Below are 27,666 nucleotides of genomic sequence, written 5' to 3'. Positions count from 1 at the left end.
TTGAATTATTTGCTTGGATAGTCTACAAAATTTGATTGCTCTCTCTCTCTCTCTCTGTGTGTGTGTGTTCAAATTGGCTAGGAAACAGAAATATACAGAAATGACTTTTAACTTCAATGGTACACAATAAAATTTAATTAAATAACAATAATGATGAGGACGATATCTTGCACTGCTCTCAAAACAGTATATGCTAGTGATTATAAACTATAGAGAGAAAAACCTAACTCGGGTACTTGCTTTCAAAATTTGAACAGTATTTTTTTTTGTGGTAGTTCATGGTAAATCAACGTAGCCTTAGGTCATAAGTTCCAAATCCATAGGTGGCATCCCTTGCTGCAAGAAGGGAGCTGGGTGTAGGGGTTTTACCAAACAGAAGCCAATGTGCAGTTGGTGATTTTTGGTGTGTGTGTGTGTGTGTGGTTGATTTTAGTACAACAAATATGATACAATAGTGGCATTGAGAAATGAGATGCGATCCATTTGAAGTTTAGGAAACATGAGCAGTAACAGCATTAAGACGTAGGACAACTGTTGACTGGGACTCTCTTGGCTGGCTCAAGTATGAGCCAACTAGTTCACATGGCTCAGAGTTGAACTTGGTCGTGAGTCTGCTCGGCTGGGTCGAGTCGAAACATGTAATGCTTGACAGTAGAAAATAGTGATAGGGTCAGTGCTAATCGTAGGTCATTTTGTTGTAACCCAGCTTAGACAAGTCGAAACACGATCTAAGATGTCGTATAACAGGGCTCTCTTATGAAGACTCATGGCCATATAGGACATCGCGAAACACGGCTCATTGGTAAGACTTGGCTCATTGATAATACATCACAAAATTAAGTGAAAAAATGGAACAGTACTGCACTGAGTTGGTTGGAGTTTGATCAAGTAACATGATTTTAACATGCCATTTTTTATGCAGCAGCATTGCATGCTTGGCATGAGGCTCCACTGCTGCTGACCACCCATCTCAACATTTCTCGAGATAGACAATGCATCCATCTCAAGAAATGCTAAGATAGATGGTTGTCAGGCAGGTAGCTGCATGCCCACCTTGCAGCGATGCTGCATATAATGTCAAGTCTTTCAACATGTATTGTTGACAAATGGACACAACATTCTTATGCATTTTTCATTGATACAAGGAGCACATTAAAAAAGGGGTAAATATTGGCTACTAATGAAGGTATGAAACTAATGAGTAGAAATCACTTTTTTCTTCAAATATTTTTAATTTTTTGTAGATAAAATGTTACATATGTGATCTACATGGTTTGTTTAGCAGGAATTGTTTTGAATCATGTGATTATGACAAGTAATTAGGTTTTTAAATGGGTCCAAAAATCAACTGCCCACAATGTGCCAAAATTTCATAACTCAAAAGATCATATTTTTACGCAATAAAAAGCACCATCCAAGTTCTAATCCTTAGCAGACATCTATATATATGGATAGATTAAGTTGATACAACTTGCACCTATGATTTCTAGCTCATTAGTAGCAAATATTTTTCCTTAAAAAAGTTTTCAAATTTGTACACCATACTAGCGTCGCGGATCATACCCGTCTCTTTGCGACGTAGCTCCACAGACACAAGGGGTACATTAAAGAAGTTTTCAACCTTGTGTGTCGTACTAGTGTCACGTGTCCGCCATGCCGGATCGTGCTCGTGTCTTTGTGGCATAGCTCCACAGGCAGTTTGGATGTGTCCATGAAGGGTCCAACACAGTCAGGCGAGCCAAGGGCAGTCAGCAAGTGTCAGACTTGGTTACCACTTTAACAAAACATTCAGGCCTACATTGACAGGCCCATCTAGTAAAGAATTCAGGCATTAGAACTGCAATATCAGATTCATAGACAAAAAGTCCATCTCTGTTCAATTGTCTCCAAAAGGGTAAGTGGGCATGGCAGAGTCTGATCCAATGCTACTTTTACATATGATTTGGCTTTGAGGGATGCCCTATGAGGTTCTGCATTGGAGGTTCAGTTTATTTATACCTTGCACACCACTGTACCCAATCAGCACCAAGTCCATTTGTAGACCCATTTTGCCTCCATTTGCTGGAGGAATGAGTATCAACCAAGGAAAAGAGGGTAGGTGGGTACCCAATTCTTGCCTTTTCCCAACTTGGTCACAGCCTCATAATAGGGATTTTGACCCAATGCTTTCATATGTTCCCCCATTCTCTTCCTCCAATAGGACCAATACCCTGCTCCTGAACTTTAACTTGCAGCTGATTGAAATGTTGTCAGTATCGTTGCGAATCGGCAGATTCAGATCGTATCGGTGAAAAAATCGGTTTGCAACTGACCCAATTTAGATTTTCAAATAAATAAAAAATTTGCTAAAAATAGTTTTTTATTATTTGCAATATTTTGATATTATTTTAATAATTTTTGACACATCATCTGCTGGTTAAAAGTTAGCCAATTCAAGGCTGATTCACCTTGATTCAGTTCAGAATTGGTATCGGTCGATTCATCTGAAACCGTTTCGATCCCGCGTTTCTGACAACATTGGTTGATTGGGGAGAATTCCCCTGGCTCCACAGCCTTGACCCAATGTGCCTTATCGGGTCCCCTGCCCAATCCAACCCTTTGTATCCTGAATGCACCACTCAAGCTACAGACTAGCAACACTAGTGCCTACATGCACCACCAATGCCTACTAGCAAAAGTAAGAATGTTTCTCTCTCTCTCTCTCTCTCTCAATTCCTTAAAAAAATAAAATTCCTTCAAAAAATTCAGAATCGGTTTCTGAGCTGAATCACTTTTCAAAAATGATTCAGAAAATTGTCCTGAAACCGACTGGATTGAATAGTTTTTCTTTAAAAAACTTATTTTTTTCGGAAAATTCCAAAGAACATAAAAAATCTAGAAAAATAAAAAATTCAGGAAAAATTATCTAAAAAGGAAAAAGTAGATAAATGATATCTCTCTCTGTCTAGGTTTCGATTTTAGAAACATATTGCTCTCTCTCTCTCTAGACTGGGGTTTGTTGGATCTAGGTGCATGATTGGCAGGGACAAAAGCTCGCCTGGCGTGCACATTGTGTTGCTCAATTATCTAACGGCTGGCGACATGATTGCTTTGTTCACAAGCCCAAGATATCAATGTTATCATAAAAGGCCTTAATCAAAAGTACCAACATAAACGTACCATGTGGTGTTTTGTCGCACACATTTACCCAGAAGCTTCGGGTAAAATGGGATATTTGATTGTTGACAGTGCCCAATATCCTATATTATCCTACTTTTGTTAGACAAGCAGCTAAAAGTTGCAAAAGTGCGAGAAAAGGTACTTAAGTCTTTGCAAATGCACTGGACTCCGATGCTAAGTGATGCTGACACAGGAAAACGAGCCCCACGTGCTTACATACGTTACACTTATTCAGACTCGAGAACACGCACCTGCATGTGTTTCGGGGGAAACATATATAACCTGCTTCGCTATATTAGTGTAAGCAGAGAGCCCCAGCTGACCTCTTTGATATTTTGAAGCCACAGCTTAGAACCTCAAAATGAAAAAAAATATATAAGGCTTATATTTGACAAGCTGAGGGTCTCCAATGAAACATGGCAAATGCTGAATGCCCAACTAAAAAAAATATTAAGAAATATGGGACTCTAATGAAATATGCCTAAGGCCTCAACTTCTCTTGAACTGCCCCTGAGGGTAGGTTGGCATGTAATGATGATGGGTTACCATTTATCTAGTAGATGAACGACATCCAAGGGACCCAAACTTTGTGTCGTGTCTCATGATTCATGAATTGCCTGAGGTGGGTAAAAGAATTGAACAACTCGAGCATGAAGTGTTCAAGCTTGGGTCATTCTTGTGGCAAGCAAAGCCGAGTTCAAGCTTATAATGAGTTTGAGTTAAACAAGGGTATTCGAGCTAACTTGTTTATAGAAAAATTACATTGGTTTAGAGTTGAAAGAAATAAGATTACAAAAAAATACATATAAAATATGTCTAAAATATACTTTTTAATACCTGATGAGCTTATGCGAGTCTAGCCGAGTTGAGTACATATTGTTCACATTCAACTTGCCAAGCCTATTTTATGAGTTTGAACGAGCTCTTTATAAGCCAAACATGAGTCGAGCCATGAGAGAGCTGTGTTTGTTTCCCTGCCCTAATTGCCACGCATGTGATTGGCCAATCACATCCATGTGTGCCCTATGCAATGCTGTCATGTGATCGGCTAGTGTCACCTAAACACACTTAGGTGATTGCGCTGAGCTGTTTATTCAAGATGTTCTTCATGTCATTCATCTAGAGCATGAGCACCTTATTAAAATCCAACACACAATTCTCGGATATGGACTTAATAAGGTGCCCATGGGCAATGAGCCGGATTGCCTGTGGACCTGCCTGCCATGGGTTGGACATGGGCTTGTAAATTTGACCCAAGCTCAGCCTAAACCGGGCTTCTGGCCAAACCCTACCTGGTAGGAAGCGGGTCGACACAAGCCAACCCGACCCAAAATGGCCCACATGCCTAATGGACTGCTTCGGGCCAAGTAGTTGCCAACGGGCCCGCTTGAACTGGGCTAGGCCCACTCTACAGCCTAATCATCCCGGCACATCAGCAGTTCAAGCTGGCCTGTTTCCCACCCCTAACCATTGGTAGGGGAAACTCATGAATGTCTCCAAGTTAAAGCGGGTATCATGAGTTTGAAAAACTATAGTACCCGTTCTTTGAGGTCAGATGGAAGCTATGTCTGGTAGGCAAGGGAGACCGAGGCTTTTTTCGCCAATGAGCTTGCGACAACATCACTTCCTCGATAGGGTTTTAAGTCTTGAAGTTTACCTTGATTACCAGTCATGTGAGCCAATGCCCTAGTGTCGGCAAACCAATCTAAATCCTGAGTATCTGCAATGGTCAAGGCTGCCATGGTCGACTGAGTTGTCTCGAGCGGACACGTTTCTGAGATGGTGTAGCTTCATCACTGGTAAGAGGAACTTCAATAGCTTCATCCGGCGATTTGATCTCTCCCGTAATAAAACCCTGAAGGTCTTGGCTCTCAATGAGAGCAAGAATCTGAGTCTTTCAAAGTAAAAAATTTTCTGGGTTTAGTTTTAATGACACAAAAATGGACACGTTGATGGAAGACGGGTAAAGGTAGGGAGAAATGGCAGAGCTGCTTGATGCCTGGCAAAACGTAGAGAAGGAATATGATCTTCAATACGCTGGCTCTCATACCATAAAGAAAAGAAGAAGCAGAATATACGTGGTTCGGTTCGTATGAACCTACATCCACGACTCAACACACAAACTGTATATTTCATTATACCAAAGGCATATATATACATTCTGTGTGATAATTTGTACTCATCTATATCTTAACAACAGATTTTGACAGCTCAACCTTTCCCTTAATATACGACTTCTTTCCTTTATCTCTTTCCTTTATTTTACGATTCTGTTGAACAACCTTCTTAACATGATAAAATCCAAGACTATCGTGTTTACAGAAATAACCGACCTTATCATTATCATAATGAGCATAATTGCACGCCTTTCTTTCATCATCAACTGGCCGTAGGGTCATACAGTTCAATTGTCTGTTATCAGTTGAAAGATCAGATACTCAAAAAACTCATAGAATAGTTATACATGTCTTACCAGTGAATTCATCAACTTTGAATCTTCACATCAATAATATTTACCACATTGTCTGTATCAGCCAAAGTTGTAAGTATCGTATTGTTACATGTATCGGGCTCATCGAAACACTATATCGTATCGTAAATTTTTAATAAAGAATTTCTAAAAAAATCCAAAAAATCAAGAAAAATAAAAAAATAGCAAAAAAAAATCATATCACATGAAACAATGATGAATGACATAAAATACAATAATAAAATCACATATGAAGCATTTATGTCTCTAGAAGCCCCATAATACATCATCAAACATCAACTAAAACAAAATCATAGATAATATTGCATGCATATCTCACAAGAACAACGCAAAATATTAAATATCTTGAAATTAAGAATATAGACTCATACTTTCATATTACATAAACAAAAATATTATGATAATAATTGCACTCAATTTTCAATTGGTTTCTACTCATTACTTGAGTGCGTCATTGTCATGCCAGATCATCTTATGCTATCTTTGTTGGAGTGTGAAACTTGATTTCTACCTTGATATAAATTTTTAATCTTCGCAGATCCAATTTCGCGATAAAATTTTTTGAGAGTAGCTTTATGATTTTACTCATAATAAAGATTTTTTATTTTAACTGAAGATCTCGAATCTCAAGAAGCCTTTTAAACCTAAAACAAAAAATTCTGTTTTGAGTCATTTTTAAGTGCGTCACTGACGCATATCGTACGATATGCTTTGTATCATATGATACTACAAGATACAAAAGTATATCATATGATATACCTGATATGGGTATAATACACACTCGCATCATGATACGAGTGTGTATCATGTCATAAACCTCAAAAGTAACAAACAATATCGTACGATCCGGCATGATTCAAGCAACCTTGGTATTAGCATCTAATAGATGGCTAGAGCTAGATTGATATGTTACTTGTGAAGCCTAGCACACATTCAGAAAATCATGAGTAATAACTTCCATTATATTGTCAGTAGTTAACAGAAAGAATTTGGAAAAAGCAAGTAACATTAAAGCTGGATTTTATACGGTAGTCCCATGTGAGCTGACTGAATTGAACAGGATGAACAAACCTCTCATTTGTGTGTCTTTCACATAGGGAAAAACTACTTGTCATCAATATGTTGTCACAATGTAAGTACCACCATAAAAGCGTGCATCTATATATATATATATAAATATATATATATATATATATATATATATATATATATATATATATATATATATATATATATATATATATATATATCCTAGAGTAATGGGTTTGTGGTAAATGAAATATACTAAATGAAATGTACTAAATGAGTTTTTCAGTTTTTTTTTTTAAATTCTGACCATGCATATGTGATTTATGTACTTGATTTTATAGGGATCGGCTCTTGAAGTGTTCAATTCTGACACATGGGTAGGTTTTCATAAGGTTCAAAAAATCAATGGTCTAAAATCTTTGTCAAATTTTGAGGCTCCTAATATCATTGTTTTTCATCAAAAACACATGATCAAGATACAAAAGTGACCCGGTTCTCGATGAAAGTGATGGATCGATATCAAGAAGATAACAGAAGATTGAGATCGGTTTATGTAAACGGCCTACTTCAAAAGGAGTTTCTACTCACGCTTCACAGTATCTGGTGAGTAATCCCTCCTCCTATATATAGAGAAGGGTTTCTGGGAGTTTACCTCCCTTTGGGTAGCCGTTTACCCCAGCAACTGATATCTGTTTCACGTGGAGCTTATCCAGAATGAGGAAATCATTTTGGATAAGGCCTTGATTCAGGGCAGTTTCATCTGTCAAAGGAAGATTGGGCTCTCCTCTCTCTTTAACGGGTGAAAGGTCTCCGTGAAATATGGCCACGATTACTAACATATTTCACTTGACTATGTGAAACAAAAAAACTAGATGCAGGATTTGGCCTCCCACTATTGAAGTATTTTCCTTGCATCAATATCCTGGAATGAGTTATATATTTGAGTTTCTCATCCAACATAAGTCTATATTAGACATATATTAATTTTATACAGGATACATGTTTTGAAAACATTTTCTCTGATATACCCTTTGTTAAAGGATCAACAATCATATCAAATGTAGGTATGTAGTGGTCTTCTGAATAGTATTTTGGTTGACTGGATGAGTGTCATGAGGTTATGGGCTCAGAGTGTGGTAGAGATACATAAGATAGTTGATGCATTACCAGAGGTTTTCAGACGATGTCGAAAACTGACAACAAAGTTGGCACAATAAAATAGGTCACATCGCAAAATATCTGTGATCGTCGATCTGAGAATATCGTTGGAAAGATCTTGATGTGTAGTACACCAAAGATTTTGGTCAATTCTACTGGAATTGACCAAAGTCTTTGCCAAAAGTTTCAACTGCACCACTATGGGTACGTTTGACATGTTTTTTAGTGGGCAGGTATATATTTATATAATGACGAACGAGGCTTTAAGGTGCGTTTGATTGCACATTCTGCATATCGCAGCAGACGTGCAAAACACTGCATTCAAGGAATGGTGAAACACTATTCCACCCCTCCTAGAATGGGGGGAGGTGGGAATAGAACTGTGGTAACACATTTAAAAAAGAAAGAAACAATAAGGCAATTATGTTGCGAGATGACGATGAAAAATGGTGACAAAGTCGACCAAAAAACCAGATATCTGTAACTACCTGCTAAAACCTGAACTTACATGTGATCAAATGCACCACTTCGTGGGGTCTTCGGAATAGTATTTCGATTGACTGGATGAGTGCCATGAGGTTCTGGCATGGTAGGGATGCAAAAGATAGTTGATGCATCACCAGAGGTTTTCAGACAATATCGAAAACTAACAACAAAGTTGGCAAAAAACTAGATCTTTGCAACTATGTAGGGCTCCGACATGATAAAATAGGTCGCATCGCAAAATATCTTCGATCACCAATCCGAGAACATCGTTGGAAAGATCTTGATGTGTAGTAGGTCAAAAAATACTTAATTTGCCTGAATTTTGCTGAAATTGACCAAAATCTTTGCCAAAAGTTGCAATTGCACCACTAGTGGGTATGTTTGACATGTTTTTTATGGGCAAGTTTTCATTCATATGTATATATATATATATATATATATATATATATATCTATATATATATATATATATATATATATATATATAGTGTGTGTGTGTGTGTGTGTACTTGAGTAATGATGGACGAGGCTTTAAGGTGCGTTTGATTGCACATTCTGCATATCGCAGCAGACGTGTGCATTCAAGGAACAATGAAACACTGTTCCACCCTCCTAGAACGGGGGAGGGGGGAATGGAACGGTGGTAACATGCTTTAAAAAAAATCAGAATAAGGCCATTATGTTGCCACTATCATCTAAAGAAAAGAAGAGGAAGAATATATGTGGTTCAGTTCGTATGAACCTACATCCACGGCTCAACACACACAAACTGTATATTTCATTATACCAAAGGCATATATATACATTTTGTGTGATAATATTTACTCATCTATATCTTAACAACAGATTTAGACAGCTCAACCTTTCCCTTAATATACGACTTCTTTCCTTTATCTCTTTCCTTTATTTTACGTCTTTGCTGAATAACCTTCTTAACATGATAAGATCCAAGACTATCATGTTTACAGAAATAACCGACCTTATCATTGTCATAATGAGCATAACTGCACGCCTTTCTTTCATGCTCCCTCAAATTGAGCCGATTAGATTCATGGTGGCCGAGTTTGCTTCGAATCATATGAAATTCCCTTTTTCCAAGAGCCTTAGTGAATAAGTCTGCAAGTTGTGCTTCAGATCTGACAAATCGAACAACAAGCTGCCCTTCAGTGACCTTTTCACGAACATAATGAAAATCTATATCAATATGTTTAGATCGTTGATGATGAACCGGGTTGGCTGTCATATGGATAGCACTGATATTGTCACAAAAGAGAAGAGGCACTTTAATAATTCAGACCTTCACATTTTGTAAAATAAATTGAATCCATGTTAACTCTGCAGCGGCTGAGGCCATTGCACGATATTCTGCTTCCGCACTTGATCTGACCACTGTCCTTTGTTTCTTAGCACTCCATGAAACACAATTAGCACCCAAAAAAGTGCAAAAACCGAAAGTGGACCTTCTAGTGGTTTGACATCCTGCCCAATCGGAATTTGAGAAAGCATAGATATCCAACGAACTTTGAGATACAATATGAAGCCCAAGATTTATTGCTCCTTTCAAGTAACGAAGGATCCTTTTGACTAATTAAAAATACCAATCAAAAGGGTTATGCATAAATTGACTGACATAATTGACTGCAAAGGAGATTTCTGGCTTTGTAAGGGTTAAATATTGTAAAGAACCAACAAATTTTCGGTATAGGGTAGCATTTTCAAAAACTTTTCCTCCTTCTTTGTTCTGAATTTTGGCACTCATGGGCGTGTTACATGGTTTACAATCTAGCATGTCCACCCTCTCAAGGATATCAGTGGCATACTTAGATTGAGTTAACATAAGGCCATTACTTTGCCAATTGACTTCAATCCCAAGAAAATAATGCAATCTTCCAAGATCATTTTCCAAAAATTCCTTTTATAAATCTTTAATAAAATTTTCAAGCAAAACTAAGGCACTCCCAGTAAGAACCATGTCATCAACATAAACAAGAAGAACAATGATATTTGTCTCATGGTTATGAACAAGCATGGATGGATCAACGACACTCCCTTGAAAACCATAGTCAAGAAGAAAACTGCTAAGACGAGCAAACCAAGTTCGTGAAGCTTGTTTCAACCCACAGAGGGCCCTTGAAAGCTTGCAAACGTACTCAGGATGAATAGCATCCTCATAACCAATGGGTTGCTTCATATAAACTTCTTCATGTAATGGCCCGTGAAGAAAGGCATTTTTAACGTCAAGTTGACATATTTCCCACTTGCGAACCGTAGCAACTGTAAGAACAATACGAATGCTACTAGGTTTTATCATAGGGGAAAAGGTGTCATGAAAATCAACACCTTCAATTTAAGAGAATCCTCTAGCTACAAGACGAGCCTTGAGTTTATCGAGAGTGCCATCAGAATTTAACTTAGTCTTAAAAACCCACTTTGATCCAACAATGTTCATATTGTGACATGGTTCAACAAGTTCCCAAGTATTGTTAGACCATAATGCCGTCATTTCTTCATCCATAGCGCATTTCCATTCAGGATGAGAAAGAGCTTCATGAATAGACTTAGGCTCTTTAGGAATATGCTGAAAGACATCATGAAGGTTAGCATACTTGGGATTGGGTTTCGATATACCTGCCATGGCCCTTGTTACCATGGTTCGTGACTGAATGGGTTCTTCAGTGTGAACATCAGCTTCTTGAGATACATCTCTTGGTTCTTCACTGAGGCCATTTTCGGCTTGCCTTGCTCTATTCGGATCAATGTCTGAACTGAAGGCTGACACCAATGGATCTGAGACGTTAGATTGACTAAGAAAAAGGTTGCTTCCCATATCCTCAGATGTTGGAGATCCTTCATTAATTGCAGTCAATGATGACGGCTTGTCTTGTTCAACAAAGGTATTCTGAGTAGAGGCCAAAAATGGAGAACTTGAATCCTTAGGACATCTTTCTTCCCGTTTAACAATTTGTTGTTCACCATTCCAGTCATTTTCATAAGCACAAAAATCAGACTCAATAAAAGGATTGGAATACAAAGGCGAAGGGTCTCAATAAGGCAAAGTTTGCTCATCAAAAGCCACATGTCTGGAAATGTATCTTTTGCCCGTTGGAGGATAGAAACATGCATATCCTTTATAGAATGAACTACATCCCAAGAAAACACAAGGCAACGATCTAGGCTCAAATTTATTTTTTGCATAGTCCCGTAAGTAGGGAAAACAACGACATCCAAAGGTGCGAAGAAAGGAGTAATCTGGTTGTTGACCATTGATCTTGAAATAGGGAGATTTCATGTTCAACGAAGAAGATGGCAATCTATTAATAAGGAAAACAACTGAAGGCTTCAAACCAAAAACGTTTTGGAACATTGGTGTGAAACATCATTGTCAGGCCTAATTCAACAGTATTTCTATGTTTTCGTTCAGCAAGACCATTTTGAGCTTGGGTGTAAGGACAAAAAAATTGTTGTTTAACCCCCGACGAAGCAAGAAGCTTAGCAAATCTTTCACTAATGAACTTGCAGACTCCATCTGACTGGAAAACTTTAATTTTCTTTTCATATTGTCTTTCAACATAAGTTTGAAAATGTATGAAACTTTCAAAGAAGTATGACTTTCTCTTTAACGGATAGAACCATGAAAACCAGCTTAGATCATCGACAAAAACAACATAATATTTATATCCCAAGTGAGAGGTGACAGGTGCTGGTCCCCATAAATCACAATGAATCTTTTAAAAAATGTCCATGCTTATATGATCATGATCAACAAAAGGAAGTCTACAAGATTTGCCGAGTTGACAAATACCACAAACTAAACTATCATTTTTAACAGAGAGTGAAATAAGTTTATTCTTTTCAAGATCCTGAACTATACCAATATGAGGATGTCCAAGCCTTTGATGCCACACCTCTTCTGAAACTCGTTGAAACCGGTTAGAAAAGAAACTAAAATGTCCACTTCCAATAGAGTATAAGCCTCCTTTCTTAGTCCCTTTAGCTATTATCCGTTCTGTGGTCCTGTCCTTTATAAAACACCCAAGAGCAGAAAATTCAAAATCATAAGGTAAATCTTCAGTGAGTTGACTAACAAAAATTAAATCTTTCTTAAGATCGGGAGCGTAAAGCACATTAGAAAGAGGGATATGCTGATCCTTAAATCTAACAACAACTTTTCCAATATGAGAAATGCTCAAAATCTTACCATCTCAAATCATCACAGCATCACTTCCTCGATAGGGTTTTAAGTCTTGAAGTTTACCTTGATTACCAGTCATGTGAGCCGATGCCTCAGTGTCGGCAAACCAATCTAAATCCTGAGTATCTGCAATGGTCAAGGCTGCCATGGCCGACTGAGTTGTCTCGGGCGGACACGTTTCTGAGATGGTGTAGCTTCATCACTGGTAAGAGGAACTTCAATAGCTTCATCCGACGATTTGATCTCTCCCGTAATAAAACCCTGAAGGTCTTGGGTCTCAATTAGAGCAAGAATCTGAGTCTTCTAAAGTAAAAAATTTTCTGGGTTTAGTTTCAATGACACAAAAATGGACACGTTGATGGAAGACGGGTAAGGGTAGGGAGAAATGGCAGAGCTGCTTGATGCCTGGCAAAACGTAGAGAAGAAATATGATCTTCAATACGCTGGCTCTCATACCATAAAGAAAAGAAGAAGCAGAATATACGTGGTTCGGTTCGTATGAACCTACATCCACGACTCAACACACAAATTGTATATTTCATTATACCAAAGGCATATATATACATTCTGTGTGATAATCTGTACTCATCTATATCTTAACAACAAAGTTTGACAGCTCAACCTTTCCCTTAATATACGACTTCTTTCCTTTATTTTACGATTCTGTTGAACAACCATCTTAACATGATAAAATTCAAGACTATCGTGTTTACAGAAATAACCGACCTTATCATTATCATAATGAGCATAATTGCACGCCTTTCTTTCATCATCAACTGGCCGCAGGGTCATACAGTTCAATTGTCTGTTATCAGTTGAAAGATCAGATACTCAAAAAACTCATAGAATAGTTATACATGTCTTACCAGTGAATTCATCAACTTTGAATCTTCACATCAATAATATTTACCACATTGTCTGTATCAGCCAAAGTTGTAAGTATCGTATTGTTACATGTATCGGGCTCATTGAAACACTATATCGTATCGTAAATTTTTAATAAAGAATTTCTAAAAAAATCCAAAAAATCAAGAAAAATAAAAAAATAGCATAAAAAAAATCATACATCATGAAACAATGATGAATGACATAAAATACAATAATAAAATCACATATGAAGCATTTATGTCTCTAGAAGCCCCATAATACATCATCAAACATCAACTAAAACAAAATCATAGATAATAGTGCATGCATATCTCACAAGAACAACGCAAAATATTAAATATCTTGAAATTAAGAATATAGACTCATACTTTCATATTACATAAACAAAAATATTATGATAATAATTGCACTCGATTTTCAATTGGTTTCTACTCATTACTTGAGTGCGTCATTGTTATGCCAGATCATCTTATGCTATCTTTGTTGGAGTGTGAAACTTGATTTCTACCTTGATATAAATTTTTAATCTTCGCAGATCCAATTTCGCGATAAAATTTTTTGAGAGTAGCTTTATGATTTTACTCATAATAAAGATTTTTTATTTTAACTGAAGATCTCGAATCTCAAGAAGCCTTTTAAACCTAAAACAAAAAATTGTGTTTTGAGTCATTTTTAAGTGCATGAGACGCATATCGTACGATATGCTTTGTATCGTACGACACGACAAGATACAAAAGTATATCATATGATATACCTGATATGGGTATAATACACACTCGCATCATGATACGAGTGTGTATCATGTCATAAACCTCAAAAGTAACAAACAATATCGTACGATCCGGCATGATTCAAGCAACCTTGGTATTAGCATCTAATAGATGGCTAGAGCTAGATTGACATGTTACTTGTGAAGCCTAGCACACATTCAGAAAATCATGAGTAATAACTTCCATTATAAGGTCAGTAGTTAACAGAAAGAAATTTGGAAAAAGCAAGTAACATTAAAGCTGGATTTTATACGGTAGTCCCATGTGAGCTGACTGAATTGAACAGGATGAACAAACCTCTCATTTGTGTGTCTTTCACATAGGGAAAAACTACTTGTCATCAATATGTTGTCACAATGTAAGTACCACCATAAAAGCGTGCATCTATATATATATATATATATATATCCTAGAGTAATTGGTCCGTGCTAAATGAAATATACTAAATGAAATGTACTAAATGAGTTTTTCATTTTTTTTTTTTTAAATTCTGACCATGCATATGTGATCTATGTACTTGATTTTATAGGGATCGGCTCTTGAAGTGTTCAATTCTGACACATGGGTAGGTTTTCATAAGGTTCAAAAAATCAATGGTCTAAAATCTTTGTCAAATTTTGAGGCTCCTAATATCATTGTTTTTCATCAAAAACACATGATCCAGGTGTGGATTCCACATAAATCGACCAAACCCAACACATTTATGGGGCTGGAACTGTGAAAAAAAACACCTGAAGAGCAGAAAAACCCATTTAGCATATTCCATTTAGCAAGGACCCATTTCTCTATAATCCTATACCGTATGAATGATAAGCCTATGGTAAATGTGAAATAAATAAAAAAATCAGAATACTTATTTAATTTATTTCATGAAATGAAATGAAAAAATAAGATAACAACAAATAGAACAGTAGAAGAGATGAAAAAATGAGAAGAAGCCACTAATCGAAGATATATGCAGCAAAATCTATCTCCAAGCTATTTGACTCAGTTGATCAAAGGCAAGAATTCACTCAAATATGCTAGATCTATGATCGGCAAACACAAGGATAAAAATTCCAAAAATAAAAGAAAACAAATATGGAAATTAGAAATGAAAGATATAGACTAAAAAATTCAATGTAATTCACCAAAACACTATCAAAACTCTGAAAACCATGCATCAAAAGGGGAAACAATGAAAACATACTCAGGATGATCGGCTGGTAACACACCACACAAATAGATGCTTCTGTAACCAGATGAAATTGGGAAATTCTCGATCCAAAATTGGAAAACTCGTGACTCAGACTCGGATTGATCGACTCAGTGACTCGGATGAGTTAAGACTATAATTTTCAGTGATTAAACAAATGAGACATGAAAATAATCAAACGTAAGGCTGCATAATCACTAAATTTAGCACATGATATCAATGATTAAGCTATACTAGCATATACAACTCTACATAATTGTTAACATTTACGATTTAACAATATTTAATTCTTTATAACAAGTACCTTTACATGAGCATTGTGCAAAATCATGATATATATGCATGTCAAAAAACACATAACGGCCATCCAGATGGGAGATCCTGAATAGGAAACCCATCTGGGGGCCGATCCGGGTCAACTCAGGCAATTCCTGAGTGACTCGCTGGGTTTGCCAACTATGATTCGATCAGTTTTTGTTCTCGATAGGTCAGGAAATGAAGCATGCAAACACCCCCTTAAAAGAACGTGATATTTTCAAATTGACGAGAGAAACCAAAATTCTAAAAATGCATGCCCAATTTATGTATAAAATGCAGACCAAATTATATACAGGTGAGTAGGGATGCAAATTGCAGAAGATAACCAAATCCGGTTAGGATTCAGAAAAAAGACGGATCTGAATCCTGTCAGATCCGTCTAGAAATTGGTTAAACTCATTTAGTTGAATCCTTGTTGAAACCCCCGGTGTGTTTTGCCCTTTTTGAAGAAAGAATATTAGTTTCTAGTACCCATTTTCAGTAGATCCAGTACACACCCGGACACACTACTTTATTTTGAGAGCCTAGTCTGATCCGGACCTAGAACTAGACCCTCCTAGCAAAATTCTGAAGCAGCATCGGGTCAAGAATGATCCAACCCATACCCGTTTGCTATGTGTCGAAAATGAGATGAGCAGCTCGCCGTTCAGTTCGTCGGTTCGGCTCGGAAATTGAGCTCAAAAAATCGAGCTATGAGCCATCTCGTTTAAGTAAACTTCTTTTAAAAAAAAAAAAAACTTGGGTTATGTTCTTTCAAAAAAAAAAAAACTTAGCTTCTGTTGTTTTTCTTTCAAGTCTACACTAGACCTTGCTAGTTATGAAGAGTATCCGTCCAAGACCTCAACCCTTATTGGGAGGGTCAAGTATACAATTTGAACTGTAGCTAGTGTTGCTCAATGCAGCTCTAGATGGAGATATATAAGTATTATCAAGGGGCTGTGTGCGTGGAGATAAGTGCTATATTATGCTCATGGTGAGGGCCAGGTCTGCGTCCGTTGAGGTAAAGCAATTAACCAAGGTATAGTCGTTGAGCATGTTCGCTAATGAATCGCAAAAGGGCCCCTATATATAAAGAGTAATGGGTCCTTGTTAAACCCATTTGGTGCTAAACCTAATGTTAAATGGGTTTTTCAGTTTCTTCAGTGCTTTTTATGTAGTTTCGGCCCTATAATTGTGTTGGGTACTAAGAATCCACTCCGGGATCATGTGTTTTCAATGAAAAAAATGATGTTTGGAGCCTCAAAAATTTACATAGATTTTGGACTATTGATTTTTCAAACTTTATAAAAAATGACCCATGTGTTTGGAATCAAACGCTTATCCCTATAAAATCAAGTACATAGATCACATCTGTACGGTCAGAATTTAAAAACAAAATGGAAAAAGCCCCAAAAATCTATTTAGCACGTGGTTTAGCACCAACCCATTCGCTTCACCTCTCCGACCGGCGAAATCACTCGGGTAGTAGCACCGACTGCATCTGTGTGTGTAAAAGGAGCAGATTGAGCGAGCTGACGACGGACTTCCGGCCCGACCGACGACATTCGGGCGACAACAAAGGCCGACGGTGCTAAGGTACCTCTCTCTCTCTCTCTCTCTGTGTGTGTGTGTATGTGTGTGGTCGTGGATTGCAGCACCTGTGGCAGGGATTTTGGGAGAGATTGCTGCAGAAAAAGGGCTACCGCGTAGAACTGTCGACCATCGCTGCTCCTGGAGTCGCCTTGTGGGGTTTCTTTCTGTCCCCATTCTCGCAGGAGATGCCTATTGGGGTTCTCTCTTGGAGTCGCCGTCCAGTATCTCTCAGTCTTCATCTTTGCTTTCGGCTTCGCCGTTGCTGCTGAGAGGAGTCACAACGTCAGTCAACTTATCTACATGTCTTTCTCGCCATGTTTCTTCTGGGGTATCTGTTTCAACCAGCCTTTGCATGTCAACCAGTGGGCCCTTCTCTCCATTCATGATGCTTTAAATGACTCATTGTCTCATACAGATTGTGTCTTCTATGACTTTCTAGCTCACACAAGGTCTACGCACGACGACCATGGATGTGTTCTCTATGCAACTCACATCCCTTGACGACCACAATGAGAGGAACATGGTAGATAGAGAGGGGAGTTCAAGCCATAGGCTCTTTTTTTTTCTTCTTTCTTTTTTTCAAAACAACAAAACTTTCTCTCTTTTGGTTAGGGTTTCTCTTTTAGAGAGAAAGCACACAACATTTTTTCAAAGCCCTAAATGTGCCACCTAATAGGTCCAGTGGGAGATAGGTCCACAGCCCATTGGACCAATAGCGGTTGCCTCCCCTGGGTCCAATGAAAAATGACTCAACTCATTTGAGCCCAATAGTTGAAAATCCAGGCTCAATCAACCACCTCTTCTTTGGGCCAATGAGCCTTCTTGGATCTAGAAATTTGAATTTAAAGATCCAGACCCCATTATAGAAAATTTAAACCCAAATAAAGAGAATCTAAGTCTAATTAAAAAATTAGAATAACCCAAAATACAACATACATCCTCCAATAGCCCTAAAGAAATTCTAATGGGCTATATATCAGACCTAGATCCGTATCTGATTATTTAATCGGATTCAAAAAATCCTAAAAATAAAAAGGCGAACTCTTTGCATATCTTGATCCAAATCACTGAAGAAAACATCTAAAAACCCAAAAGAACACCGAGTTCCACTATATTACCGCCACCTATACGTACCACTAAAACTATCAATCAAGATTGAAACCTTCGAGCAAATCAACGTCACTAGAGACGAAGAAGGCAAACTCACCATTGTGTTGGCTTGGGGGAACATATCCAAATTCACCAAATGGATCCTACCATAACAAATCACCAACTTCTTCACCTCTCTGAGCAACGCCTCCATCAAGGAGATGAGGAAGATCCGTCAAAAGAGGATATCTTCGAGCTCTGGAACATCTTATGAATCTTCATCTCCAGAAGCACGATTTGATGAGAGACAAGATCAAACACAGGAAGAAACCAGAGAAAAAGCGAGCTTTCTTCTCATTTGAAAAGAGATTGAATCAACAACGAATTCTAAAGGACCAATAGAATCGACTTCGACATTCGTGGAACTCGATCCCAAAGGAGATAGGGATGCCAAGGGGACGAAGAGCAAAGAGGAAAAAAAGGAGGATCAGAAGAGAGAAAGGAAAGAAAGCAAAAAGAAATAGGTCAGTGCCAAAATGGAGAGGGAGTTGCAAGAAAAAACAAACTAGTTTTAGCGGAAGTTTGAACTGTCGTTGTAGGTGTCCAACTACTGTCACTATAGATTCAACAATGGCAATTTCCCACCTTGAATCGTTGTAATCCTTTGTTTCCTTAATTTGTTGTAGTGCTACGAAGCTGTAGGTACAAGTGGATGTGTGTGTATATATATATATATATATAAAAGGTGGGCTGACCACCTTGCTAACTCGGCTTTCAAAGGATTTTTTTTTTTGTTTTCCTTAAATGTAACCATATATATGTGTTTCACATGCTTGATTTCATAAGAATCGACTCTTAGATCATCCGATTCTGATATGCATGTAGGTTTTCATAAGGTTTAAAAAATTGACGGTTCAAGTTTTTTTTAATATTCAAGGCTTAAAAAATCATGTTTTCATTGAGAAAATGTGATCCAAGTGTAGTTTCCTAGTAAATCGATTGTGTCAAACACATTTGTATGGTCAGATTTAAGTAATACATGAGAAAAACACTTTTAACACTGTGGTTAGCTAGATAAGAGGTTAGTATCTCTCTCTCTCTCTCTCTCTCTCTCTCTCTCTCTATATATATATATATATATATATATATATATATATATATATATATATATATATATATATAGGAAAACACGTATCATCGAATGCCCAAACCTCGCAAGGTCGGGCATGGGTTGCACGTCCAATTCTGCATTTGTTTGCTTTATGTTTTTATTTTTTATTTTTTGGTCTTTAGCGGCAGTTCCACCCACCGTTAAAGACATTTTTGATAAAAAACAGCATTTTTTTCGCCATAGATCTGCGGTGGATAGCCATCCAACCATGATTAGGTCTACTATATATATATATATATATGAGAGAGAGAAATGCGTAGGTGCTTGATCCCTTATGTTCTTGATGAAACTTGATCATGTTGATCATCAATCATACACGTGATTGACGGTCAGTGTGCAAAAAACAGTAAAAAAGATGCAAAATGCGCAAAAAAACCTTTAGGATATTTTTTTATTTTTTGCGACAGTTTTTAGTGCCGCTAAAGTCTCAAAGGAACTGAAAGCACCACTGAATGTTGTTTTTGCGTGTTTTTTGCACAAAAAATGCTGAATGTCCATCACACGCGTGATAGACGCTCATCATGATCAAGTACATATGGATCAAGCACCTACCACTAACTATATATATACCGATTGAGACCCAATTAAGGCCGAATCGGGCCTGAAACAGCAAATTCTACCACAAGACTGACTCGGCGCCTGCATCGAACTGAGAAGGACACTTCGATTAAAATAGGCCACTCAAATTCTAGAAAAAATCTAATATGGAAGATCTAGTCTGACAAGTTTCGGTTGTCACCTTGCTCTAGGAAAAGTAAAACAAGGTTTGATAGCGCAGACCATGTTCAGGACGAACTCCTAAACGCCATATGTCCTCTCAGCCTCCTTCCAAATCACCCGCACCCCTATTTTGCACTCCAACAACCGATCACCAGTTCAACTACCTCTCTCTCCCTCTAAAAGAAATTAACTAACTTCCAAATATGGGTGGAAAAGGAGCGCAACCTTACAGCCCAGCAGCAACACCTGCACCCAGCTCGATCTTCATCCCTTGTCCTCGCCGGTTGGAGGTATAAAAGGAAGATCCATGACCAATTGGAGAGATACCCAAGTACCACCGAAAACAGCAGCACCACCACCACCACCACCAACATCTCCAGCCGCAGCGGCCGAGGGATGGAGGGAAAGATGAATTGCGAGCCACAGAACAAGACAGAAATCGGTTTCATCACCAGCAATGGGGTGTTCTCAGGGGACAATCCCTTGCTTTTCAGCGTTCCCATCCTGTGCATCCATATCGCTGTGGCCTCCTTCACTAGCCTCTTCTTTCAGATGCTGCTCAGGCCGTTCAAGCAGGCTCGGTTCATCTCTTATCTCATCGTATGGCCTCTATCTCTCTCTCTCTCTCTTCAAGGGGGCGTGGCTTTTGGGGTGGGCCGGGCTTGTAAACGAGCCGAACGAGCTGAGCTTGGGCTCCGCTCGGTGTACCCTAGCTCGAGTTTGGCTAGTGAGCTCATCATGAGCTGAGCCAAGTCCGAACTGGCTCCTTTTTTTTAATCATGCATAATACATATATAATATGCATATTATGCATATAATATATATAATAAATATATAATATAAATAATATATAGATATATAATATGCAAAAAGACCCTATACGATGTCCGTGCTCAGCTCATTTACCTAAATGAGCTGGCTCATGGCTCGGCTCACTGAGCTCAATTTCTGAGCCAAGCTGAGCCCAATGTTGAGTTGCTCGTCTCGTTTTCCAGCCCTAACTAGTGGTGGGCATCAGCCCAGCCCGGCCCGGTCAACGACCGACCCATTTACTAACAGGCCGGATTTTGGCCCGGTTCTTAACAGGCTCAGATTTGAAGAGAAGCTCATGGCCCAGGCCAATGTGAACCGGGCCAGCCCTGGCCCAATCTTAAAATGAATAAATGCATGACCTAAATTATGGGTTAACGAGAGAATAACAAGTTTGCATGCAACTAATTAGGTAAACAATAATAGTTATCCAATTTACTATGCAATAGTTAATTTTTAAAAAAATTATATTATTAAAAAATTTATTAAATAACTCAGCTCCATCAGACTGGCCCGGTAGCTCGTGAGCCAGCCCGAGCCCAGCCTGTCTCGCTCCACATATATAACGGGCCCACATATATTACGGGCCGGGTTTCAGCCCAGTACCTAACGGGCCTGAGCCAAAAATCATGGCCCAAATCCGGCCCATGGCGGGCCTGGTTGGCAGCTTGGCCCATGGGGCTGCCGGGCCAGTTGCCCACATCTAGCCATATACCCAAATCAAACATGAAACAAATATTCACCTATTATTTCTTCCGTTTTGTGGGTCCTATTTGGGATAACTCATTCATGGATAAACAACAACCGTTTATTTACGTGTAAAATGCATCATATATATATATATATATATAGGGATTATCTAACATTAAATTATTCGTATTTAAAATTCGCTACATTCAATAATTAAAATACATTTAGAATTACTGGTACTTTTGAAATTATTGGTCACTTTTTTGACAAAACAGGTCTTCTGATTTGGAGAAAAAAATTAAACACCTTTTTCAAAAAAGTAAGAAAGTGTAATATAAAAAATTGAATTTGAATTGTGCAAGCAATTTAGTTTTTTGACCTCAAAAGATGATAATGTACTTTTATAAATACCATTTCTTGTAAGTGTATTTTAGTCTTTTCAATCAGTTGGATCCTGCAAATGTTAAATATAATAACTATAACTATATATATTCTCCCCTAACCACCAAAACTGCATAAACAATGCTGGCTTTTTATGTTTCAAGACATGTTAATTTGTTAAATCGGACCTCACAGGTGTGTTTAGGATGATTATGTATTCTAAAAAATTATCAATGATTTTTTGAAGAAAAAGTATTGGATCACTAAAAACAGAGTTTTTAAATTTATAAAAATTCTGAATCATCAATTTTTTAAGCTTTAATAAAAACCTGCTTATATTTCATAATATGAAATCCAAATGCCCATTCCTACTAAATAGACTATTTAAATTATACCTATAAGGTTAAATTCAAAACAAAAAGGATTAAATAGTTGAAATTAAGGTTGTTCACACACACATACACATGCGCGCATCTTTGCTTAATTGAAACCGGCCAATAGATTTATGATTGCTTGTTTATTAAAGATTATGTTTAGGACTGAATCAATAAAACAAAAAATTAAAATTCTTGTATCTTGTCTGTCAAGTAAATTGCATAGAATGCATTGGTGAGTTCATATTAATACATATGCTTGTTTGGGCCATTTAGGATGTTTGAGGGATGTCTCTCTCTCTCTCTCTCTCTCTCTCTCTCTCTCTCTCTCTCTCTCTACATATCTATATATGCAAAGAGAGAAAGAAAGAGAAATCATAAATTAAAAAATTTAAAAAAATATACAAACTGATTATTCAAACAAAAAAAAGTATCACTTCTTTCAATGATTCTTAAGTATTCTTACTCTAACAGGCTGGGGTGATCTTGGGTCCAACTGTGTTCGGCCGAATCGCACCAGCTGCTCAGAGTTTTCTCTTCACTGTGAACAGCAAAACGACATCTAACACTCTCGTTTACGTTGGGGTCTGCTACTGGTTCTTCATGATGGGGCTGCAAATTAACATCAAGCCCATGATGAAGAGCATGCCCAAGAAGGCAATGTGGATTGGAGCGGCAGCCGTGGCCACCCCGTTGGTGATAGCATACCCCACCTGCCTCATCATCAATGGAATGCTGCCCTCCAGTCTGCAGTCCCAGATTCACCCCTTGTTCATCGCCATCTACTTCTTCCAGACCGCCGTCACCGTGACGGCCAGCAACATCATTGATCACAAGCTCCTTGACACCGAGTTCGGCATCATCGCCTTGACATCTGCAATCTTCACCAGGATCATCTTGTTACTGCCCCTGTTCCTCATTTGTATTGCTGCTCCATCAATTAATGGACCAAATTTTCCATACTGGGAGTTGCTTTCTGGTAAGCATCTTCTCTATCATCTGCTTTACTTTGCCAAGCACTTTGTGGGAGTGAAGCCTGAGCATAAAAACAACTGGATATCAAACCCCAGCCGATCTGAAAAAACTGACAGTAATTAACCTGCTGCACGGCCTAATAAAGTCGTCAATCTTGTTCTATAGGATCTGTAACCTACACAGACCGATCCGTAGGTTTTTACTGGCTTGTTTTAGAGCCATAGACCCTTGATTATCCTAGGATCTTGGTGGCATTAAAGAATACCTCGGTTCAGAGAACCAAAATATTCAAACACAGCCTTCAGAGAGAGGGGAAGGGTCAGGTGATTTGACAAAACATAGTTTTTTTGTGTGTTTTGAGATGACCACCTTCAATCACCAGAATACCGATCCCATCATTTAAAATATGATAGGTTCCATCATATTCAAATGATGAGATTCGTGTTGTGCAAGAAATGTGGCCCACCAAATGTACTGAGATCATCTTTTTCCAAAAAAAAAAATGGTGATGATTAAAGGCAAGGGGGTTGTGGCTTGAAAACACAAAAAGTTGTGTTGTGTTAAATCACCTATGATCCGTCGTTCTTCAAAGATGCACACGGCAGAATACATAAATTGGATACTCGAGGTAATTAAATGCACCCTCAGGGTACATTTTGTTCGATTACATAAGATTGAATCTCATTTGCACAGTGCTCAAAAGCCACCAAACGTAAAAAAAATAAGTTAAACTCATTTGTGTGATTCATTTTCTCATGAGGTGTCATGAGAATTTGAAAATCAATATCTTTTGAACAATATTTTTACTTTTCAAAAACACAACCAAACTTACCCTAAGTGATCTTCCATGCACTGCCTTATAAGTAGGAACATGACGCACTTGTTAATTGTATCTTCCATGCACTGCCTTCATGCTTGTTTTCCATGTGCACTCTCTTGCTTAAACTAATGAGCATTATACTGCTCTTGCCATTGCCAATGTTTCAATCCAGCTGTGCTATTCACGCTATTCGTCTACACCGTCGTCCGTCCGTTAATTGATTTGATCATCCAGCGAACTCCGCACGAAGAAGACGTAAAGGAGATCCATGTTTGCATGATACTGGCCTGGGGTTTATTGTCTGGCGCCATTACAGATGCGCTTATTGGGCAGCCATCCATGGGTGCTGTTTTTGCAGGGGTATTGATACCAGAGGGTGCCCTTTCAAGAGTTATCATAAATAAGCTTGAGGATTTCAACACAATGCTGCTTATGCCACTCTTCTTTCTCATGGTTGGGAATGTGGACCTTGCTACCATGTTTAGCAACCCCAGGGGTTGGGCACTGCTGGTCATTATGTTGATCAATCACATCGGAAAGACGGTTCTCGTTGCTGGAGTAGCGCGTTTCCAAGGCTTTCAGCCTCGGGAAAGCTTCTTGATTGGTCTCTTGATGTGCAGCAGGGGAGTTATAGACATTCTTATGTTGGACTGGAGCACAACAGGAGGGGTGATTACATACACTTGCCGCATTTCTTTTGTTTGTTTTTTTAAGCTTTGATCGTAAAACCTTTAATTTTTCCTCTTCTTTGCACAAGTGATCCATTTTCAACTGAAACCATCACCACGCCCACTAGACTTTATCCCATGAGCATCTTATCTCATTTAAAGAGACACTAAAAAAGAAGATATTTTTTTCTTCCTTTCATTGACAAGCTCAAAAGCACGATTGTTCACTATTTTCTCTCACATAAAACAATCATAAACTTTTATCTACCACGATTCCTAAGCAGTAAAAGAAAGATCGTATCTTCAAGCTTTGGCCTTTTTCCCTCGTTCAAAATCGTGCACGAGACCTCCATCTCGCGCAACACCTGTGATATAAGAAAGAAGAACTCATCTTCAATCTTTAGTCCTTTTCTTGATCAGTGTATCGATGATGAACTTTATGCCAACTAGCATGGTGCATGTAGGTAATGGTTGTAATTTTATAGCATGGGCAGAAGATTTTTCTTTTTGTGGCTAGGACAAGAGAAAGGAATTGAAGCCTTCCTCTCAATTACTGAGACCACAAATTCTCAGGCCTCCAGTTTGTAAAACCCTTGATGTCCCGCCTGCCCATTAGGGATTAAACACAGCTTTGACCTTGTTGGAACCGGCGGGACTTGTGGGTCTTGAACAGTGACCATTCCATGTTAGGTGACAAACCATAGTTGCCCCTAACCAGGAAGGTGGAGTCCTCTAGGCATGGCGTAACATCTTTGATGTTGGATAATGAATGAATGAAGTGCATTTTACCCATTGAATTTTGCATGGTTCATTCTATTGATTTTTTGTTTTAATCATTTGAATTTTCAGCTTAACGGAGCGCTTGATGGAGACTACAGTGTTATCTTCACCTTCATCACTCTGACCAACTTCATGATTGGTCCAATCATCAGCATGGTCTACAAGCCCACCATGTCCCTCCACCACATGAACTGCAGAGATATCGAGAGCCACAGTCTGGACCTCCCACTGCATATCATGGCATGCCTCCATGACCACCACATCATCCCCAACCTACTGAGCCTAATTGAAGCCACGCACACCACCCCCAAGTCCCCCATCCACTTCTGCGTCCTGCATTTAGTCCACAGCACCACGCGTGACTCGGCCATGATGGGTGCGGGCCTACGCGGTGCCGGGTTCCTCGAAGGCAAGGAAGAAGACCGGGTCAATGCGGCCTTCAAGAACCACCGATGGGGCAGACAGATCATGTTCCAGCTCCGAACCAAGCTGTCTCCATACTCCACCATGCACAAAGACATATGCATGATGGCTGAGCGCGAGCATGCTGCGCTCCTGATCATCCCCTTCCACAAGCAACGGGTGTTTGGGGCGGAAACAGAAGCCAGTAATTCTACGTTCAGGAACATCAACCTCAATGTGCTATCCAACGCACCATGCTCGGTGGGGATCATAGTGGACCGAGGCGTAGTCGGGAGCCGGACCAATGTCTTCCGCAGCATAGTGGCACTGTTCTTCGGTGGAGCTGATGACAGGGAAGCTCTTGCTTATGCAACCCGGATAGCAGACCACGATCAGATCAGCCTAACCGTCGTCCGGTTCATGCTCTCTATGCCCGCCGGGCCTACATCACCGCTACCAGCTACCGAGCTAGGGTACCAGATATATGAGAACACGGAGCAGAGGGAGGACGACGATTTCATTGACATATTCAGAGCCAGGGCTGCTGGGATGGACTCGATTGTGTACATGGAGAAGTTGGTGAGTACTGGGCCTGATACTGTGAAGGTGATGCATGATCTGGATCGGACGCATGCCCATGACCTCTTCATAGTGGGGAGGCGCCAGAGCGCCGCAAGCTCGGAGATGACATCCGGGATGGAAGACTGGAGCGAGTGCCCGGAACTGGGTGTGATCGGCGACTTGTTGGCGTCGTCGGACTTCACTGTGCCGTGTGTGCTGGTGATGCAGCAGCATGTATGGAGGGATGATATTGAAGAGGGTGATGATGATAATAATGACGGCTCTGGTAGGAACAGCTCAGATGAACCCACCAAGCAGACCTATAAGTACGTGGTGCAGGGTGCAGGTAAGGCTGCTTCTCCACATGGTGGCAGAGTGAACATAATATCTAGGGATGTGAGAGATGATTTTGACGAGTATGGTTGGAATGGGAACATACGTTTTGGTGGTTTCTAAGGCATTGGGGAGCAATGCTACGCGCTGGAGCCCGGAGGTGTTCATTTTGGACCCTTAGATGTCTCCTGCTTGGTTTGTATTGCCGCATTTATTTCTCTTCTTGTAACCATTATAAAACCAGATAAGATAACTGCAGAAGGAATTTGAACCATGAAATGGTAGAATTCTCAACGTTCAATATTATAACTTTGGTATATTTTGAGTAAGAAAGGTCATAGCCTACAAGCAAGCAGGGGCTGAGCCAAGGATTTAAACTAGGGTGAGCACAAATGCGAGAGAAGATCCAGGGCGGGCTTTACGTGCCCCAACTATGTGATGCAGCCAATCACATGACATCATTGCATGGGGCTCACATCATCAGATTGCAGGCCCCACATTGAATGCTGTCATGTGATTGGATGTGTAAGATAGTTGGGTCACTTAAGCCCTCCTTGGATCCCCTCTCCACAAATGCATGTAAAAAAAAAAAAAACTTCATGACAATATTCTATACTAACAAGTGCAAAGAAAAT

At 39.0% G+C, this 27,666-nt stretch overlaps 1 protein-coding gene across 1 annotated transcript; it reads left to right on the top strand.

The window, feature by feature from the left end:
• Positions 1–20,277: 20,277 nt before the first annotated feature.
• Positions 20,278–27,285, top strand: LOC149821331 (cation/H(+) antiporter 15-like). The gene is made up of 4 exons (XM_089983260.1): positions 20,278–20,837; positions 22,967–23,471; positions 24,460–24,956; positions 25,805–27,285. The coding sequence occupies exons 1-4, from the start codon at positions 20,634–20,636 to the stop codon at positions 27,152–27,154; spliced, it is 2,556 nt and encodes an 851-aa protein (XP_089839386.1). The 5' UTR covers positions 20,278–20,633; the 3' UTR covers positions 27,155–27,285.
• The last annotated feature ends 381 nt before the right edge of the window (positions 27,286–27,666 follow it).

Source organism: Nuphar pumila, chromosome 12 (genome assembly GCF_984573655.1).
Source record: "Nuphar pumila chromosome 12, dmNupPumi1.hap1.1, whole genome shotgun sequence".
NCBI classification, from domain to species: domain Eukaryota; kingdom Viridiplantae; phylum Streptophyta; class Magnoliopsida; order Nymphaeales; family Nymphaeaceae; genus Nuphar; species Nuphar pumila.
This window is presented reverse-complemented; position numbering and strand designations above follow the sequence as displayed.